This window comes from Bos javanicus, chromosome 25 (genome assembly GCF_032452875.1).
Source record: "Bos javanicus breed banteng chromosome 25, ARS-OSU_banteng_1.0, whole genome shotgun sequence".
Taxonomy (NCBI): domain Eukaryota; kingdom Metazoa; phylum Chordata; class Mammalia; order Artiodactyla; family Bovidae; genus Bos; species Bos javanicus.
In genome coordinates, this window is record NC_083892.1 from 41,275,401 (window position 1) to 41,296,222 (window position 20,822).

At 63.8% G+C, this 20,822-nt stretch overlaps 1 protein-coding gene across 8 annotated transcripts in view; it reads left to right on the plus strand.

Annotated features, from left to right (window-relative positions):
• MAD1L1 (mitotic arrest deficient 1 like 1) overlaps nucleotides 1-20,822 on the plus strand; it is a 243,949-nt gene that overhangs the window by 216,258 nt on the left and 6,869 nt on the right. For all 8 annotated transcript variants that reach the window (XM_061402349.1, XM_061402350.1, XM_061402352.1 and 5 more), the window contains one exon: nucleotides 3,520-3,710. In XM_061402349.1, the coding sequence (XP_061258333.1) occupies nucleotides 3,520-3,710 (191 nt within the window). The remainder of the gene's footprint in view (nucleotides 1-3,519; nucleotides 3,711-20,822) is intronic.

Sequence of the window (20,822 nt, forward strand, 5' to 3'; positions counted from 1 at the left end):
CCCCCATGACCAGAGACCACCTCACTCTCCCACGACCAGAGACCCCCTCACTCCTCCATGACCAGAGAGAAGACCCCCTCACTCCCCCATGACCAGAGAGAGACCTCCTCACTCCTCCCATGACCAAAGAGAGACCCCCTCACTCCCCCATGACCAGAGACCGCCTCACTCCCCCACGACCAGAGACCCCCTCACCCCCAAGACCAGAGACCCCCTCACTCCCCCACGACCAGAGAGAAGACCCCCTCACTCCCCGACGACCAGAGACCCCCCTCACCCCCACGACCAGAGACCCCCTCACCCCCAAGACCAGAGAGAGACACCGTCACTCCCCCACAACCAGACACAGAGACCCCCTCACTCCCCCACGACCAGAGAGAAGACCCCCTCACTCCCCGATGACCAGAGACCCCCTCACCCCCACGACCAGAGACCCCCTCACCCCCAAGACCAGAGACCCCCTCACTCCCCCACGACCAGAGAGAAGACCCCCTCACTCCCCGACGACCAGAGACCCCCCTCACCCCCACGACCAGAGACCCCCTCACCCCCAAGACCAGAGAGAGACACTGTCACTCCCCCACAACCAGACACAGAGACCCCCTCACTCCCCCACGACCAGAGAGAGAGCCGCTCACTCCCCCACGACCAGAGACCCCCTCACTCCCCCCACGACCAGACACAGAGATCCCCTTACTCCCCCACGACCAGAGACCCCCTCACTCCCCCCACGACCAGAGACCTCCTCACTCCCCCACGACCAGAGACCCCCTCACTCCCCCCATGACCAGACACAGAGAGACCCGCTCAGTGCACCCCACAAGGCACAGAGAGCTGGGGAGGCCCTCTCTGGCTGTGCTGGTCAGCAGGGCTGGAGGGAGACCGTCCCCGCCACGGATGTGTCTCCTGGGAGCATCTTGTGGGTGTCTTGGGAAGGGAGAGTCTGAAATGGGCCTGTGGGCCTGAAGCTGGACTCTGTCTCCTCCCGGGGAGGTGGGTCCCCTGGGGCAGGAGGAGCGGGGTGACGCCCTCATCAGGACCCTTAGACCCCGACTGCCCAGACTGGGCGCAAGCCGCCTGTGGGCACAGCTCAGGCCTGTTGGTGGCGTCGGGAGGAAGGCTCAGCTCAGGGGAGACTGCCCGCAAGCTGCAGGGAAGGAGGGGCGGGACGGCCAGGTGGGTTCCGCACCGTGGCTCAGAGCCCTCTCAGCTGCGCCTGCTGCCCAGGCTGGCGGGGAGGCTGGGGGCCCTGGGTAAGGCCTGGGGTGAGGCTTTCGTCTCTCGCACAGTGGAGTGGCCTGGGGGAGCTCGTGGGGGTGAGGGCTGGTGGGGGGGCAGGTGGGAGCTCAGCCTGCGAGTGAGGTCTGGGGCAGTGAGGACTGGGGCGGGAGCTCAGCGAGCTGGGCAGCCGCTGTCTGCTGGCTGTTGTCGGCCGAAAGTAGCCATCGCCAGCAGATCAGGCCCGAGGCTGGCCTGGGCCCTGGTGGGACGGCTGTGACTGTGCCGCAGGCTCCAGGCCTCGGGTCCCCAGTCCTGCCAGGGGAGGCCTCTGCTCACTCTGGGAGAGGCTGGGCCAGAGTGATGCTGTTGCCACGGAGAAGGGCATATCTTTTATTTAATCCAAGCCATTCTGTGAATTATTCATTCACGTTTATGTAAGCGATTGAGCTACACGGATCGTGGGAGCAGGTCGAGACACTGACTCTGCTCCGAATCAAAGGGGCCACCCCTGGGGTCCTCCCCGGACTCGCCCGCTCAGCGGGCTCTGCCGCCCCCGGCCTGCCCCCATGGACCAGGCCGCCCGGTGCCAGGTGCCCTCCGCCTGTAGGACGCTGCCCCTGAGCCCTCCATCCCGGCCTTGCCTTGCAGGTCCGTGGCAGGTCCCCAGGCAGCAGGTGGCTCGAGTCACCCGCCTGCTTGTGGGGTCTGTTGGCGGGAGAACAGGCCACGTCTGCACACAGCGGGCTTCCCCCTCACGGCCAGGTTGCGTGCGTCCGGCGTCCGAGAGCTCATGGGCGGTGCAGCCTGTGTCCCGGGTGAGACGCCCCCACGAGCTCAGCCATGAGCGCTTCCTCCAGAGCAGGTTTTTCCCCCGTTAACGGCCCATCCTCGGTGGCTCAGCTGCGGGACAAGAGGAGAACCTGAGGTCAGAGTGGCCGGCCGCCTTTCTAACTTCGGAGTCTGATTACTCAGTCGATCAAGGGCCCCGTCCCCAGGCTCGGCCCTGGAGTGAGGGCGGCCCTCAGGCCCTCAGGGCGGGAGGCCGTCCAGGAGCACAGGGGCCATGGAGAGGCCTGGTGTCGGGGTCCCTGGTTCGGGGCCGGGGGCGGCAGCTGCCAGGCTGCCCCAGCGCTGCAGGCCGTGGAGACGAGACCGGGGAAATGTGCTAGAACCTTGGTGTGTTGCGGAGTCTGTGCGGGTCCTGAGGTCCGGGGTCAGAGGGCCCCGCCTCTGACGCGGATCTGCGGTCAGTGGTCGGCCGCCTAAGTTCGTGCTTGTGAAGTGGGGGACCCTGCACGCACCTCGTGGCCGCGGTGGCTGCTGCGCGTGTTGGGGCCTGTCTGGTGGCTGCCACCCTCCCACCTCAGCAGTGCCCGGCCCCCTGCCCCGCTTAGTCTACCCTAATCCTCAACACGGCTGCATCCCCAATGACCCCTGGAACCAGCGTGGGGGGCAGAGGTGGGAGATCTCTCTCCCTGGAATGTAGGCTCCCTGCCCGCCTGCCCCGTTGCCTCCTCTGAAAGAGAGCCTGACGACATCTGTTCATCTGAAAGCAGCCCCGCCAGGGTGCCCACACCTGTAGCAGACGCCCTGGGTCCTGAGGGTCAGCCAGGGCGGGGGCGGTCCTCGGGGAGGGCAGGCCACACACTAGGCTGAGTCTGGAGGCCTGGGGTGCTGCACGCCCGGGCAGCATCGGGCCTCACAGGCGCCTCGTGTGCCCATGTGTAGCCGGCTCGCTGATGACGGGGCTGAGCCGAGGTGTAACTCCCGGGATGGCGCCGCGGGGAGGACTCAGGTGGCCGCTGTGTGCGCTCCTGGTGGCTTCCACAGCTGCTTTCTCCCCGGCAGGTGGCCCGAGGGCCCTGCCCTGAGCTGTCCAGTTAGGACAGGGCCCAGGGTGCCCTGCCCGACTCCACACCCAGGGAGCCTGTATTCTCCCAGCATCTGGTCTCCGGGAGGCCAGCCAGGGAACCACGGGCAGCGTGATCCCAAATCTCCGGATGACCTCGCTCCCGTGGCCCCCACCCCCGTGCTTCTCAGCGGCGGCCTGGGAAGTGTTTGCCGCTCCCTGGGCTGACGGGAAGGACTTGGGGCTGGGGTGCGGGGTGGGGGTCCCCGTCTGGGCCCAGAGGAGGGAGGAGCCTGCCTGCTGCCCGGCTCGTCGTCCTCGTCAGGAGCCGCGCGTGGCTGCCTGGCCCCGACGTGGCGTGCACCCCCCTCACCCCTCAGTCAACGCACTGCTGCCCCTGAGTGTCCTCCTGAGACCCCAGGGAGCTGACTGCCTCTCCCTCCCCACAGAGCTGAAGAAGCAGGTGGAGAGTGCAGAGCTGAAGAACCAGCGGCTGAAGGAGGTCTTCCAGACCAAGATCCAGGAGTTCCGGAAAGTGTGCTACACGCTGACGGGCTACCAGGTGGACATCACCACAGAGAGCCAGTACCGGCTGACCTCCATGTACGCCGAGCAGAAGGCCGACTGCCTCATCTTCAAGGTGGGACGCGGCGCCCCCGAGCCCCGGCCCCTCCCTGCCCTCTCCCTCGGCGTCCGCACCCTGGGGGCAGGGGGGCAGGGCTCCACGTTGCAGTGCCCTCTGGGGGCTGAGGAACGGTGAAGTCAGGGAAGGGCCCTCAGTGCACCCACGGGTGCAGCTGGACGGCGGGGGCGGGACCAGGGAGAAAGCCCCGAACCCGAGCTGCTCCCGCGGCTGGGGGCCCTGGGCTGGGCTTTCGGGGCCTGACAGGGTGGTTTCGTCCTGCCACACCTGACGGTGGGAAGTCTAAGCAGCTCAGTGCACCTCTGCCCTCTTGCTGGACCCCCAGGGCGCTGAGTCGGGCGGGAGCCCCGTGTCTGGCACGGCCCCCTGCCTGCTGGCTCAGAGCACGCGCAGAGTGTGGGCTGAGGGAGGGACCCAGAGAGCAGGTGGCCGGCGGGGCCCTGCTCTCCAGGCGGAGCGCCCGTCTCACTGCACTGGGACTCAGGGCCCATCTTGCCTGGCCCCAGGGGTCAGAAGGATTCCCGGCCAGCCGAGCTCCACGGAAGGGTCTCGGGGGAGCTGGTGGGAGCGGAGGCCGGCCCTGCTGCCTGGGATGGACACAGGGTCCCGGGGCCGCGGGCCCGGCTGAGGAGTGACCGCAGACAACGGCAGCCTCCGTGGCTGACTTTGTTTTCCCAGAGGTGGTTTCACAGGCAACAGGGGTGCTGGGGGCAGAAACAGCCGCGCTGTCGTAGGTCGGGGGGCACAGGTGTGCAAGGTCGGGGGGCACAGGTGTGCAAGGTCGGGGGCACAGGTGTGCAAGGTCGGGGGGCACAGGTGTGCAAGGTCGGGGGCGCAGGTGTGCAAGGTCGGGGGCGCAGGTGTGCAAGGTCGGGGGCACAGGTGTGCAAGGTCGGGGGCACAGGTGTGCAGCGGGGAGGGCGGGCCTGGGCAGCCCGGAGGGGGGGCGCCGCCTGCCAGAGCTCAGCCCCGCCGTCGCCCCGCAGGGCCTGGCCCCGGCCCGCCCGCCCCCAGGAGTGGGCCCAGAGCCCTCAGGCGTGTCCTCAAGGTCTGTCCCGGAAACTGGCAGCCGGGGTCCCTGTTGAGCTGTGAGGACGGTGGGAGTTCTGGACGCCCCGCGTCACCCAGGGTCACGGCGGCCCTGCTGTCTGAGACCCCAGGGGACCAGGGCCCAGGGATCCGGGGCGGGGGGGGGTGGCTGCTTCTCGCTCGCCCGCGCCAGGGCCGCGGTGTGTGCGCCCACACCCGCCGTGGGAGGGGCCGTGGGGCGGAGCTGGGCCCCTGGGCCTGCACAAGGGGCGGCTCTGTTAGGAGTAAAGAAGCAGGCCTCACGTGTCGCTGTGACCGTGGAGTCCGTGGCTCACCCACGTGTCGTCGGGGTCTGTGGGTTTTGACAGATGCGAGCCGCCGTGCCCTGGGCAGCCCTGTGCTCATCGCCGGCTCCGTGGCTCTGCCTTTCCCGGAGGCAGTGGGCTCACAGGCCGGCTCCCTCGGTTAGTGACCCGGCTGAGCCCCAGCTCTTCTCCTGACTCGACGGCTGGTTCCTCTTTGGCTCTGAGCCATCTTCCCCGTCTGGACATCCACAGTTAGCTTGTCCATCACTTACTGAAGGACGTGGTCGTTCCCAGGCTTTAGCAATTACGGATGAAGCTGCTGTAAACAGGCTTAAACCTTTGCGGCCGCGTGACCACGTAAACGCAGCCTTAGTCTGCGGGCGGCACGGAGGCTGGCGTGCAGCTGGGTGGGCTGGGGTCCGGGGTCTGCCGGCCGGCTCCCCTCCTTCTGCACCTGGTGTGCCTTGCCCCCGCTCGGCGCGTCCAGGTCAGCAGAGCCGGCCCAGCTCAGGTGCAGCCTCTGCAGGAAGCCAGGGCCGCCCTCACCCCCTGCCCTCCCAGCCCGGCCCTGAGGCGAGTCCACCCGGGGAGCTGGTCTCGTTCTCAGCCTGGCCTCGGGCCCAGAGTGGGCGGCAGGTCCCCAAGGGTCGGAAGCAGGGAGCGGAGTCTGGCGGCAGAGCCTGCGCGTTGGGCCCGCTCCCGCGCGCCATGGGGGTCATCCTGGGGGTCATCCTGGGGGCGTCTGCTCCTCCCCACAGCCCCACGGCCCTTCGGCATCGGCTGTGGCCCTGAGCTGGCAGTGGGTCAGTGTCTGCGGCACGGATGTGACTCCCGAGGCGTTGCCGTCAGGCGGGGGTTATGGTGCTGGACTGTGGGCCAGAACCTCAAGGTGTGACTGTCCCCAGTGCCCACAGGCGGGGCACCTTCTCGTGGCTCCGTGTGTGCGCTGGCAGGGCACATGGATGTGCGGGGGGCCCCGCCTGCCTTTGTCCCCTCATGCCCAGTCAGCACGCCTCCCAGGAGCCCACAGCCCCGCCCCCTGAGAAATCCGCCGTGGGCAGTGCAGTGGGATGGGTCCTTGCAGTCTCCAGGCTGCCTGGTGCCAGCGTCGGGGTCCTGAGCCGCCCCGAGCTCCCAGCCCCCGGCAAGTGTCAGCTGGTCCTCTGGCGTCCAGAGCTTTCCCCACAGAGACCAGCAGAGCAGCCAGAGGGTGGCCGCTCCTGTCCCGCCTGCCAGGCTGTTAGCTGCCCCTTGGGGCCCCGGGTGCTTGCCTACAGGTGGAGGGGCCTGGTCCCCACTGACCGGACACCCTGCCCCCTCACGGCCTGTCCAGCACGCCCCGCCTGTTGGTCCCTGCGGATCGGCACAGCAGGGTCCGCCCCAGGGCGCCTGTTGTCAGGGGTCAGAGACTCAGGCTGAGGCCCCCGTGGCCCCATGCGCGTCCCAGAGGGGCCGGTGTGCAGGCGCCCCCGGGGGTGGGCGTGCACCCCAGCTGCCCGCTGCGTCTGGGAAAGCGGCTGGGATGAGCAGAGCGTGTTTGCGGCCCCCCCACCCCACCCCAACCTCGTGGGGGGAGCAGGCCCCTCACCACCCTGGCTCACAGGCCCACCCTGCCCTGGCACAGGCGTCCTGTCCGCTGGACAGAGGCCAGCAGCCTGCTGCATTCGTGGGGGTCGGAGCATGGAGAGCTCCCTGTGGAGGCAGGAAGGGCCAGGAAGCCCCCCCCTCCCCAACCCCGGGTGTCCTCTGCCCACCGCCTCTGCCTCCCTGGAGACAGCCGCCCGAGCCAGGGCTGGGGCTGGAGAAGAGAATGGACTATGCTGGAGCCAGACCGAAGCACGAGCCAGGCCATGGCGGAGCTCGGTGCGGCCTGGGCTCAGGGCTGCAGGCCAGAGCCAGCAGGCTCTGCTGGGAAGGCAGTCGGGGTTGCCAGTGACAGCTCTCGGCTGGGGGGCGGGTGCGGGGCTCAGAGCGCCCCCTCCGCCCATGCTGACCTGGGCTAGGCTGCGATCCGGGGCTCCTCACCCGAGCGCACCTGCCTGCGCTGGGCCTCGGGGTCACGCTGGGATGCGGAGGCTGTCCCCATGCCTCTCTCTGCACGGCAGGGCGCTGGGGTACGGGCTGTGGGCAGTGAGAGCAGAGGCCTGAGACAGCGAGGACTCAGAGCCGTGGGAGGCCCGGCCCTGGCCACTCTGTCCCCTAGATTTTTGGACCTGGTGACAGTTTGTAATTGAACACAGCTCGCCCATGATGGGGCCAAGGAGCAGGCATGTGAGGTGCAGGTGTGGGTGACTCTGGGCGCCCCAAGGCCAGCAGACGCCTAGTGACTGCCTCAAACAAGAGCCTCTCAGCAACTTGGGGGCCGACCCAAGAACGCCCCCAACCACAGAGCCAGCAGTTTCTTGTCCTCGAAGGCCATCCCCAGGGGGCTCTGCCCCTGAGCTCGTGTGCCGCCCCCCACCCTTCCCTGCAGGCCCAGGCCTCGCTGCCCCCAGCCTCACTCAGCGCTTGGCTCGGGGCCCTCATACCCTCCCCCCGGCCCGGCACAGGCGTCCTAACCTGGTCACGGGGCACCAGTTCGGGTGCCGTGGGCCTGGGAAGGGCCCACCAGAGGACCCCAGGGCTGGTGCCGTCCACCGCTGGGCTGGACTGCGGTCCCAAGGCCTAGGGGGTCACCCGGTGCCCTCGTCCAGCTCATGCAGCCAAGACTCCCGGTGCAGGACCGCCTGCCCTCCCCGGGGACCTGGGCCTCCCCCCGAGCCGACGCCGCAGGACTGACCAGGAGCACTCGTCTGGTGGCCGCCCTGGCAGATGCTGAGTCTCCCGGGCAGATGCCGAGTCCCCCAGGCTGATGCCGAGTCCCCCGGGCTGCCGGTCCTGATTAATTGTGCAAACCTCATTAGTTCACGTCAAATTTCGTGGAAGGTGCTCCTCCGGGGGCCGTGTGAGCGGCCTCCGGTCTCCCAGGAACGGCCCCCCACGGCTCTCAGCCCCACCCGCCTGGGCGCCGCGGTCTGTCTGCCCCTCCTCCAAGGCGCTGCTGCTGTGAAGAATATTAAAGCAGTTTTTCCAGGAGATGGAAGGGAGCACAGGGGTCCCTGCATGGCCCAGCGTCCGGCGTGGTTCCCTCGGAGCTGGGGCCGGGCCTGGCTGTGTCTGTCATGGGGCCACGGCTGTGGCGCAGGGACCCAGCGAGCCCCTCAGGGAGCTGGAGTCCTGGGCCCGCTGGGCAGGCTGGGCACTCTGACGGTGACCCTGCCGCGGGGCAGCCTTGCTGTCACTTCACTGCAGGGTAGGGGCCGAGGGGAGCTGCCCCCGTCCTGCCCCTCAGCCCCGCCTGTCACGGCCCTGCTCTCCGGCTTCCCTAAGACCCACCGACCGCCTGTCCTCCAGCCTCAAGGTGGGGAGGGGCCCTGCTGTCACCGGCGGGGGCCCCTGGCCTGGGTCTGGGGGCTGCCCTCCTCCACATGGCCCCTCCGTGGCTCACAGCTGCACCCCTTCGGGAAAGGGCTTGTGAGTGCAGTGACCAAGCGCCCCTGGAGATGGGTGGAGCCCCCCGGCAGGGCCGTAGGGCGGGGCCCCAGCTCACCCTCCTTCCTCAGGGCCCGGCGGACCTCAGGGCTGGACGAGCGAGGTGACTGGGCCAGGGTGCAGGGCCCGCTTAACCCTGCCCTACCCGCACGCAGTCTTGTAGCTTAACTCACCTGGGAGCCAGAGCCCCGGGGCCTGGGGAGTCAGGAGCCTGGGGGTGCTGGTCTCATGGGCAGGGGCCCCTCACGCGCCCGGCTTCCTGCAGCCAGCCTGGGTTGGGGGCCGGGTTTCCCCTTACATGGGAGAGGTGGCTTGCTTTCAGGTCAGAAATCCTCAGGTCAGGACGGGCGTTCAGAGTCCCAGGGTCAGCGCGTGTCTGGGGCAGGCTTGGAGCTGAGAAGGGAGCTGTAGGGGGCGGGGTGCACCCCCGGCCAGTCCTCCCTGCCAGTGCTCTTCTGCCAACTCCCAGCTGGTGACGGTGGTGGGTTCTCTGAGGCACTGCCAGGGGCAGCTCCTGCCCCGCTGTCTTCTTCCCGCGGTGGGGCGGGGGCGCTTCTCTGGGGCTGGCCTGGCTGTGCTGGCTGACTCCCCCGGTCCCCTCCCCCACCAGCCGTGGGCTTGCCCCCCCACCCCCCCACCCCGATGTGGGCGAGGCTCGGTGTTGCTGTTTTGTGAGCGCTGACCTCGTCTCCGTGGTTACCCCATGGCAGGCAGCGTTTGCTTTCACCTTGGCTGGTGATGCAAAGCTTCCTTCCAAGCTGAGCCTACTTAAGTTGATAAGGATAGTTGATTTAAAGAAAAGCGTTAAGTAAATGACAGACCTGGCCGGCGGCACGTGCAGACAGCTGCCGCTCAGAGACCCGCCAACTGCCTGCTCATGGCCGCCCGCTCGGCCTGCAGCAGCCCCAACTCCTCACCACACAGAGGGTTCCCAGGGAGCCTCCAGCTCACGGGGCCCGACACAGGCAGCTTCTGACCCGGGGGCTGCAGGCTCCCCATCCCCCTCCCCCGACTCAGCTGAGATGAAGCCCTGATGCCAGCCTGCAGGCTCTGGCACGCATGCCCCCGAACCCCCACTGTTAACGATGGAGCTCCTGCAGCGATTTACCTGGCTCTCAGCCTGACCCCGTGGTGAGGAAAATCAAGCTGAAATTAAATCAAATTTCAAATGTTAAGCTAACCAATTAAAAAAGCAATCACATAGAAACACGTTTTTCAAAACACCGTTGTGTACTCTGCCCTAATTAACGTGTGCAGGAAGGAGGTCTGGGCTGCGGGGCAGCGAGTCCAGTGCTAACACTGTCCCTGTGACCTGTCCCTGGCGGGCACAGGGCGGGGACGGAGCCTAGCCCAGAGCCCTCCTCGGAGCCCAGACCCACGGGTCCCAGCCCCCACCTGTGCCTCTGGCCGGGAGTCCAAGAAGGTGCCGAGCGCACCCCTGACCGGGCACCAGCATCCTGGGGCGAGACGTCCCCGGGCCCAGCCCCCTGGCGAGATGCGGCCGGCTGTCGCCCCGGAGGCGTCGTCTGCTGTGGTGCTCCCCCCCAGCACACCTCCTGCGCGGCCTCCCCCTCCTCTCCTCTCCCGGACGGCCTGGCCTGCCCTGCCCTCGGGGTGAGCCACCAGAGCCCGTGTGCACGCGGGACAGGCAATGTCCACGAGTCTGGGGCTGCTGAGGAGTGAGGCGCTTCAGCCAGTGCTGCCCAACACCGTCTGACTCAGTCCCGTCCGTCACCCCTGATATTTCTCACAGAGCCAGAACAGATAACTCTAAAACTTAATGGAACCACAGAAGACCCAGAATTGCCAAAGCAATCCTGAGCAAAAAGAACAAAGCTGGAGGCATGACCCTCCCAGACGTCAGACGATGCTTCAGAGCTACAGTCTTCAAAACAGCATGGTTCTGGCACAGAAACCAGACGTGTGGATCAACGAGGCAGACCAGAGCGCCGGCAGAGTGCTGGCAGCAGACCCAGACACCCACAGCCAGTTAATCCACAAACAAGAGGCGAGAACGCGCAACGGAGGAAAGATAACTCCAGCAAGTGGTACTGGGAAAGCTGTACCGCCGCGCGTAGATCAGTGCAGTTTCAGCACACCTTCTCACCATACACGAGAAGAAACACGAAACGGCTTAAAGACCCAAATACAGAGCAGGACACCGTCACACTCGGAACTCCTAGAAGAGAGGACAGGCACAGCGTTCTCTGGTGTGAATGACGGCAGTGTTTTCTTATATCAGTCTCCAAAGGCAATAGAAATAAAAACAAAAATAAATAAGTGGGACCTAATCAAACCTAGGTCTGGCGTGCTGCAATTCATGGGGTCGCAGAGTCGGACACGACTGAGCGACTGAACTGAACTGAACTGAATCAAACCTGAAAGCTTTTTCACAGTAATGGAAACCATGAACAGAGTGGAGCGGCAGCCTACAGACTGGGAGAAAACATTTGCGAACGACATTATCGACAAGGGCTTCCTTTCCAAAATACGCAAACAGCTCATACAGCGCAGGAGACGCAGGCTCGATCCCTGATCCGGGAGATCCCACACGTCGTGGGCGGCCGTGGGGAGGAGCGGTGGTCAGCCCGTCAGGGTCCCGCCGGTGCCGGGAGTGGATCTCCCCGCCCCAACTCTGCCTGCCCGGGCGGGGCAGCTGCCCTGGCCTCTCGGGGGGCGGGGACTGGTGACATTGCTGATGGGGCTTCCCTTGGGTGAGCTCCCCCCTGGCAGTGCCAGCCGTCTCCCAGGAGGACGCCAGGTCCTCCAGGACAGGAGGGGGGCAGGGCCTGGGTCCCTCCAGGGTCCTGTGGGCTGTCGTCAGGCGGGGGTTCCACTGTGTCTCTGCCCCTCCGTGTCTGCTGAGGGGTTAGGTTGCTCCTGGTCTGCCCTGTGAGCAGGGGGGCCCCGTGGGCAGCTGTGGGCGGGTCATAGGGTGTGCCCTGTGGGTTCAGAGCCGGCTCGTGGGGCCCAAGGCCCGCAGAAGAGCTCGGGCATCAGGACCAGGGGACGCGGAGGCCGTGCAGGCGCGGAGGTGGTGCAGGGCCTCCTGCTCAGTGATGAGGGCCTCAGCGGGCATGTGGATGGATGTGCCTGGTGCTCAGGGAGTGAGCTGGTAATTACACTTCACCGTGAGGGCCATCAATCGTGGCCCTCGCCAGAGCGCCCCCGCGGGAACTGGGGAGGCCGTTTGTTACCTGGTGACTCACAGGAGCAGCTCAGCCAGCTCCAAGCAGACCTTTCCGGGGGCTAGACCCAGGCTCCAGGGCGGCCCCCCACCTGCCTGCCCCCCCACCTGCCTTCCCCTCCCCCACCTGCCTACCCCCCTCCCACCTGCCTGCCCCCCCACCTGCCTGCCCAGCCCCCCTACCTGCCTGGCCCCCCCACCTGCCTGGTACCCCCCCACCTGCCCGCTCCCCCCACCTGCCCGCCCCCCCCACCTGCCTGCCCGGCCCCCCTACCTGCATGGTCCCCCGACCTGCCTGGTACCCCTCACCTGCCTGCCGCCCTCCCACCTGCCCGCTCCCCCGCCACCTGCCCGGCCACATGGTGCCTGGGACGCCAGCAGGAGGGCTGTGCACAGGTCCCTGGATGGCAGGGTGCCCGGGGATTGCAGAGGATGAAGGGGGTTCGTTTGGTTCAGCCTGAAGGAGGTCGCAGGGGCCGGGAAGGACTGAGCCCCCCAGCCCCGCTAAGCTCCTGCCACGCTCCCCCTACCAGATGCTGGAGGAGCCCCCCAGAGGGGCTGACCCCAGTGAGTGTCTGTCCAGCGGGTCCTGGCCACGGTCAGGCCCTGGTCACCAGGCCTCTCCTCCCTCCGTCCACAGGGGCACCCATGCCTGGACCGAGAGGCCCGCCTGCGTCTGGGGGTGCGCCTTCTGGGCAGCTGGGGCCCCTGGGCTCGGAGCCCCCGCCCTGGCTCCCACCCGCAGGTGCCAGGCCAGGAGGGGCACCTGAGCAGCGGGAAGCCCACCGTGGACACCAGGTGATTTAGCGACGTGATCACTCCTAATGCAGTACCTCAGAGCTGCTTATTAGGTTCCCCCTTTCCTTCCAAAGGCTGCTTGGAGATAAACAGCGGGGCTGTTACACTTTGTCCCCCTCCGTTTAATTAACTTTTAAATCACATGATGTCACCAGACCGCTCTCAGATGCGGGCTCTCAGCCCGGCTCGGGGACTGTGAGCCGCCCGACACGCCCACCCTGGCGAGGCCCCCGCCCCTCTCAGATGGGATTCGGGCTCGTCGCTGTGGCCTGAGGTCCCAGCTCTGCTGCGGTGGCCACGTGCCCCGCTCCCCTGCCCAGCACCCAGGACGGGGGCCTGGAAGCCCGAGGGGGCGTCGCAGCCCCAGGAGCTTTGGCCCAGGAGCGAGGCCCAGGGAAGCCGCTCAGACTGGCGAGCCTGAGCTGTGTTCAGACAGAAGCCCTGCCAGGCTACTCGGGAGATGAGACTTCCCCTTAAGGTCATGCCTTGCCAGGAAACTAAGCAGTGTTTTCCTAATCCGGGTGGCCGTCCTCCCTGGAGGGAAGGACAGCAATGTGTGGGATCCCATCTCCCCACCTGGGCCCAGCCCGCATGCTCTCCTGCTACCAGAGTGCAGAAGGGCCGGCAACCCCTCACCGGCCTCCCCTCGTGCGCCCTCCCAGCCCTGATGGACCCAAGCCCCAGGAGCACTCTCGGCCGTGAGTAGGCTGCGGGGAAGGCAGTGTGATCGGGAACCCTCTGCCTCTCGGGAGCAGCGGGCGTCAGAGCCCTGACTGACTCCCCGGAGTCACGTTGGCTCAGGGAGGCCGAGGCGGGGCGCTCAAGCCTTCCTGCAGGACCGGCTCTGCAGGGTCGCCCTGAACCAACGTGCGCCCTCAGGGCTCACTGAGCTTGGCCTCTGCCCCCCACCCATGCCTGGCTCTCTGCCCCAAGGCTGCAGCGTGTGAGTCCTGAGTCCCGTGTCCTGACACAAAGCTGGTGCTTACTCGGCAGAAAAGGCCGGCGAAGTTGGGAACAATCTGTGGTCTTCCAACTCCCCAAAGAGAGTAATTTCCTCTCCCTGGACAGATGCGAACGTGAGAGGGCTTTGCAAAAATCATTTCTGAAATTAAATCACAGGAAGATACCTTCAAGAAGTGAGGAGATTATCTGTATTCCATTCTTGGGGCCAAAGAGCAAATTCAGCTGCAGGACGTGTTTGGAAATTTCTTTTTTAAATGAATGTGGTCAATGCAAATGCAGCGCTGTCAGCAGGATGAGGAAAGCCCTGCGAAGCGCGTCTGGAAGCCGAGCACGGCTGCATGCAGGCTGAGGTGCTGATGAAACGGAAAATGCACTTCACACATTGTGCACACGCAGACTGCATCCCCGGGCGTTCTGTGCGGAGAATGAAGCCCTTCCTCCCTTTTGCTCCCACTGTCGGCAGTGGGGGCAGGGGGCACCCGCAGGTGAATTCAGGTGCACACGCAGCATCTCCCGCCGGGGCCCAGCAGGGGCCAGGGAGCCGGGACCCTTTGCTTCCACCCCGCCGATCCAGGTGGTGACTGCCTGGCGCTCATCCTATGCCCGATGCCCCGTGGGTCCTAGCACTGGGCAGACGCCCCGGGTGACTCGTCAGACGGGCGCCCTTGGCGGGGGCCTCCCTTGGTGGCGTCTACGTCATCCATCCTGGCAGCAAGGCGCCGTCCAGCCAGAGCAAAGGACGGCCCTGCCCCACCTGTACTCTGAGCCGCCTGGAAATCGCGCGCCTTGGCGCAGCTGGGCGGCAGGGCAGCGTGAGAAGCTGCTGCTGGCTGAGGGCGTGCCACCTGGCGCCAGCATGGAGCCCCTGGGAGCGGGCCCAGAGGACGTGCCTTCAACACGGCCGGACCTCAGGACCTGCCTGGGCCAACAGAGCGGCAGTGCCTGGACAGGGCACAGTGCGGAGCTCAGGGGGTCTCGGGCCCTGGCTTGTGCTGGGGAAGGTGTCTTATGGGGTGGGGGCTTCTCTACAGGAGATGAGTCCTGACCAAACTCACTGCCTTGGAAACGAGTCTCGGCCCGGTCTCCACCCCCACCTTTGGCTTTGACTCCGTAATAGAAAAGCCCAGTAGGAACCGTGTGCTTCAACAATGAGATGTTTTAATTGCATCTTAAAATAGAATTGCAATAAAGAACCTTAAACTGTGACTAACCAATTGTATTTAAGGGAGTCCCAGCACGGTCAGAGGCGGGCAGACTAATGAAGCCGGCCCACTCCCCGAGCCCCAGCCCTCAGAAGGGCGCCAGGACCTCAGCCCGCCTGGCCACCGCGACCCTTCCCCAGGTCCAGCTCCGTCACACCGGGCGGGCACTGCCCAGGTTGGAAACAAGAGGGGAGGGCCGGACCCTGTTGGGTTGATTTATCGTTCGTCAGAGAGCCTCTGGGTTCTACCAGGAAGACAGGAGGCCACCTCCCCGTCAGGACACAGGGAGCTGACCAGCTGTACCGGGGTGTGGGGAGTCGCAAGGAGCCGGCCCTGGCTGCAGTGGGTCTAGGCAGTCACTGGAGCTCCTGCGTGCAGGTCCTCCTTGCAGCCACCCTACCCCCTGGGGGCTCCAGGGGGGCCACGTCGGCTCCAGAAGCCCCGAGATTGGCCAGCCGTTGACGTCTTACTCCAGCCCTCCCCTGCAGCCCATCCTCCAGCTTGGGGCTCAGACACACTGGTCCCGGCCCCCCAGTCTGCTCCATCCTGAGAGGAGGACAGCGGTGGCCACGCCTCGTAACCCTCACACTCCCTGCCCTGCCCTCCCGTCCCCTGACTCCACTGCTCTGCAGGGGGAGCTGGGGAGGAAGGGTCAGCTCTGCAGCTGCACGCACCAGTGCCCGGCACACGTCCGACTGAGGACTGGCCAAGAGGCCATGTGGGCACGGGAGCCCCGAGGAGGGGGCCAGCCTGTCCTGGGGGCACCGGGCACCCCACAGGTTTGGACCCTCGGGATCCTTGGGGAAGCGTCCACTTCCGGCTCCTTTCCCACTTCAAGGACGTGCGATCTAGCTCCAGAATGGACAGCAGGGCCAGACCCTGAGCAGGGAAGGCTGCAGCGGCACCCTGGACGGACCACCTCCGGCCGCCGGGCTGAAGCCTCGGGGCCGCGGGGGCTGCAGCCACGTGAAGCCCAGCGCTCAGGTGGGAAGGGCCGGGGGTGAAGTCTGTTGCCACTTCCTCTCTCGTTTAATTACCAGCGTGTCAGTTGCAGAGTTGAAATGGAGCTTAAAAAGCCTTTGTGAGTAATTAGTGTCAAAAACACAAGATCTACAAAGCCATAAACTCACAGCTTGGTGATGTTACCAAGTACTAATTAAAAAGGAAGAGAGAAAATTCTGTCTGGAGATCAGATCCTCATCCCTGCCAGAGACGGAAAACAAGGCCGGTGCAGACGGTCGGGTGCGGGGTGGGGGGTGGTCGCTCCGGCCCGCGCACGTGGGCTCGGCGGGCCTCCGGACGTCACCCGTGCTCCTGTGGTTCCCCCAGCGCCGGCCAGGCGGGCTTCGCAGGCTGGTCACCTGCTCCAAACACGGAGGCCTCGTCCTGCAGTGGGCGTGCCCTCGCGGTCAGGCCCGGTCCCGCCGTCCGTGTGCCCGCGTCCAGCGGTAGTGGCAGAGGAGGCAGCTCGGGTGAGAGGAGAGAGCCCTCTCCTCCCGTCCACGCCGCTCTGTTGATGGAGGGAGACAGCGGCTGTTGGGTCATCGTGCCGGACGTTTGTGCCGGACACGCTTGTGCAGCCCGGCGTGAAACGGAGACGTCACACAAGCGTCAGGGTGCACGTAGAGGCGGCAGGGAGGCTCCTGGCATGTCTGCAGCAGGACTGCAGGCTGTGTGTGTGCGAGAGAGAGCGTGTGTGTCTGCAAGAGCATGTGTGTTTGTATACAAGAGAGTGTATGTACAAGTATTGTGTGTGTGTGCGAGTGTGCGGGAGAGTGTGTGTACAAGAGTGTGCAAAAGTGTGTGTGTGTGCGAGTGGTGTCAGTGTGTGTGTATGTACAAAAGAGAGAGTGTCTGTGTGTGTGTGTGTCTGGGACGGGCGAGCGGCTGGGAGGAGCAGGGTCAGGAGAGGCCGAGGGGCCGTGGTGGTGAGCCAGCCCCTCTCTCTGCCATCTTCAAGGCTCGGTCTTGACCTCTAGTTTGGTTCTTCTTCAGAATTTGGGGGGTTCTAGTTCTCGGCATTTCCATATTCATTTTAGACCCAGCTCATCGACTTCTCCAGGAAGAGCCTGCTGAGGTGCAGTTAGGACCACACTGCGGCTGGGGTCCCCTGGGGAGAACTGCCCCTCAGCAGTGTTGCATCTTCAGCCTGAGAACGGTCTCTGCTCTGTCTTACCATTTCTAGGGCACAGTCTCATGTCTGTCTGTTGGGTTTATCTCTAAGTGTTTCGTGTGTCTGATGCTATTATAAACTGGTTTTTACTTTTAATTTCGTTTTGTTGCTAGTATATACAAATAGTTCGTTTTTATAAAAGGGACCTTTTATTTATGCAGCCTTGGTGAACTCATATATGAGCTCTGGTAGCCTTTTAACCTGTTGTGTGGTATTTTCTGCAGAGACGGTGGTGGGATCTGTGAGCAGTGACAGCTGCTTCTGCCTCCAGGCTGGAGGGTCGCGTCTCTTTTTCCCGCCTTGTTTTCCCTGGCCGGGACCCCCACAACAGTGTTGAGTGGGAGTGGGAGCGGGAGCTTTGCTGCCCCGGGTTCACCCTGAAGGGATGCATTCAGCTGGAGCCAGAGTGTAGCGTCAGCCGTGGGCAGTTGCAGATGCCCGTTATCAGGCTGAGGACATGCCGGCCTGGTCTCGTCTGCGGAGGAATGTTTTTGAGGAACCCGTGTCGGGTGTGGTCAGATGCTCTCTCTGCATCTATTGAGATGTCGTGGTTTTTCTTCTTTACTTTGTCAATATGTTGAATTACTCTTTATAGCAGTAAACCAGCCTTGCGTTCCCAGAAGAGCAGTGTGGTGCGTGAGCTCAGTCCTGTCCGACCCCACGGACTGCAGCCCCCAGGCTCCTCTGTCCGTGGGATTTCCCAGGCAAGAGTACTGGAGTGGGTTGCCATTTCCTTCTCCAGGGGATCTTCCTGACCCAGGGATTGCACCCGGGTCTCCTGCATCTCCTGCTGGGCGGGTGGATTCTTCACCATCTGGGCCACCTGGGAAGCCCTCCTGGGATAGAATGGTATCACCCTCATTACCTGCGTTATCGGACACGCATTGCTTAGTGCTGTGCTCAGAATTTCTGCGTCTGTGTTCCTGAGGATTATCGGACCGTGCTTTGTCCCTCGTGGTGCCGTTATCCGACCGTGGTGTCCTGGCGACACCTGACTCATAAGGTGAGCTGGAGAGCATTTCTCCTCTTCCATTTCTGTAAACACTTTATGTGGAGCTGGTATAGTTTGTTCCTTAAATATTTGATAGAATTTAGCAGGAGAGCCATCCCGCCCCGGAGACCTCTTTGTGAGAAGGCTTTTCACTGCGATCTCATTTCCTTGAGAAGAGGCAGGACTGTTGAGGTTATGTCCTTCCTTTGTGGTGAGCTTTGGCCATTTGGTGTCTTTCAGAAGTTTTTCTCCATTTGATGACAGTTGTTGTATTTATTGGCAAAAAGTTGTTTATGATGTTTTCTGGTCCTTTTGAAAATCTGTAGAATTCCTGGTGCTGTCGTCTCGCTCATTCATGACACTGAACAGCAGTTTGTGTCTTTTATTCCTGATTCCTCGGACCAGTTTATCAACTTTATTAACGTTCTGAAAAGGTCACTTTTGGTTTCGTTTTTTCCCGGTGCTCCTTCTACTTCACTGACTTCTGCTTTGGTCTTTTTTCCTTTCTTCTGCGTACTTTGTGTCGACTTTGCCCTTTTTATTTTAGTTTATTATTTTTTTTTAAAAATTTCTTCTTGGCTGTGCCCCACAGCTTGCAGGCTCTTAGTTCCCCAACCAGGAATCAAACGCTTGCCCCCTTATCCACTGAACTCCTGTGAAGCTACAGCCTCCGTTTGACCCCGTTCTCTTTTCTGATGTGGACACTTAATGCTACACATCTTCCCGTACCTTATTTTTAAATCTGCTTAAATTTGTGTTAGGGTCCAGAATATTGTCTGAGTACGTAATACTTGAAGGTAATTTGTATTCTGCAGGCATGCTGTAAGTGTGTGAGGCAGTTTTTTGGTAGGCTCGTCAGAGCTTCTGAATCTGCGCTCGCTTCCTGCCTTCCCTTTCTGTCAGTGGACAGAGGTATTGAAATCTCCCACCGTAGTTACAGATCTGTCTGTCCCCCTTGCGTTTCTGGTGGCTTTCATTTCATGTGTAAATGAATCCCTCTATTGTTTTCAAATAGCCATTTTCCTTGGTAATATTCTTCGCTCTGAAATATGCTTTGTTTGGTATTAACACGGTCACTCCAGCTTTCAGCTTCTGCTAGGGTGGCGTATCTTTTTTTTTATTCTTTCATGGGTTGCACGGGATGGAAATGCCTGGAAGCGGGGTCACTGGGAGCCTTTCGCAGCCCCCCTGCCCTTGTGTGGGCCTCTCCGGGCCGCGGTCGTGCGTCGTGCGTCCTCCGGCAGCCACGCTGCACTCGTGTGGGCCTCTCCGGGCCGCGGTCGTGTGTGGCCACGGTCGTGCGTTGTGCGTCCTCCGGCACCGTGGCCTGCTCACGCACGTACTCCTGTTGCTGCGTTTGCAAGTTCACCAGACTTTTTCCCACAACATCCGGTCTGCCATTAACCCCCCGGGACGCTCGTCCGAGCGCTGTGGGCTCACCACCCCCCGGGACGCTTGTCCGAGCGCTGTGGGCTCACCACCCCCGGGGACGCTCGTCCGAGCGCTGTGGGCTCACCTGCAGAAGCTCAGTCTGTTCCTTTTACGCCACCAACTTCCTGAACACGTGGACTCAGGTCGCGACAGCTGCTTTCGCGTCATCTGCTGACTCCAGCACCAGTGTCAGTTCTGGATGAGCTTCCATTGACTGCTTTTTCTCTTCACTGTGAATCACATTCTTCTGGGTTTTGCACAGCCTGTCATCTCTGATGGGTGGTGAATTTCCCCCTGGTGGGGCTGGGTGTTTCTGTCTTCCTGTGACTGCTCCCGCCCAGGCTGTGCTCAGAAGCAATGTTACTTACTTGGAAACGAGTCCTTCAGGTCTTGGTTTAAGATGTGTGAGCCAGGGATGTCCCTGGCGATCCAGTGGCTAAGATTCCATGCTTCCACCGCAGGGCATGTGGGTTCAGTTCCTGGTCAGGGAACCTGAGATCTTGCGTGCCAAGTGGAGCAGCAGAAAAAGCCTTCTGAGCGGGACCAGAGCAGCGGGTGGTCAAGGGTACTGCTCGTCCTGAGGGGAGACCGCCCTGTGCCCTGTGACGCTTTCCTGGCATGGCCGGGGGGCGGGCGGGACCTGGCGGTGTGAGCTTCTGTGATCGGCCCCCTGCGAGGTGCTCAGGGACAGTCTGCTCGGTCCTGCTTCCAACCGTGGCTCCCGTCTCAGGCGCGCTGCCTTGCACCCTCTGGCCGCCTGGTCTCTCCAGCTCTCAGCTGACCCTCCACTCAGAGTGTCCCTCTATGCCCAGAAAGCGTCTCGGGAGGACAGGGCTGTCCCGGGCTCCCCTCCCGTCTCCCAGGGCTGCCCCCTCGCCCCCTCGCCTCCCGGGATGTACAAGCGTCCTTGCGTTTCTGTGTCCTGTTTTTCTGGTTGTTTCAGGCTGGCAAATAGTCTCCCTCTGTCTCCCAGAGCCGAGTGTTTGGACGGGTGTTAGCATCTGAGCCCACCCGCAACCCTCCCCTAAAACAGGGAAGTCCAGCTCAGAGCAGTGAAGCGAGGAGCCCGCTGTCATGCAGCGCCTAGCAGAGCGGCCCACGTGGATCCCAGCTCCCACCTCCCCATCGGAGCCATCCCCCAAGCATCCTGCCCCTCAGACGGCCCCGTGGGCTCCTCAGCCACTCCCAGGCTGTCTGAACGGGGAGGCAAGGAGGGGCAGGCCTCTCGGATGAGGGCAGGAGGGGCAGGTGGTCCAGCCCACTTGACGGAGGAGACGGAGGGACCCGGGCTCTCCCAGAACTGGGGCCCGGGCCAGGGGGCCCAGCCTGCAGGGTCCTCTCTGCCCGTTGAGAGCAGGGGAAGGACGCAGTCAGCCCTGCGGTGCCCGCCCGACTCGCCTGTGCCCGCCTGCCCCCCTTACCCGCCTCTGCCCCCGACCACGGGCCTCTGCCGCTGGGACCGGGAGGTGGCCTGGGCGCCCGCCTGTGCCGGGCGGGGC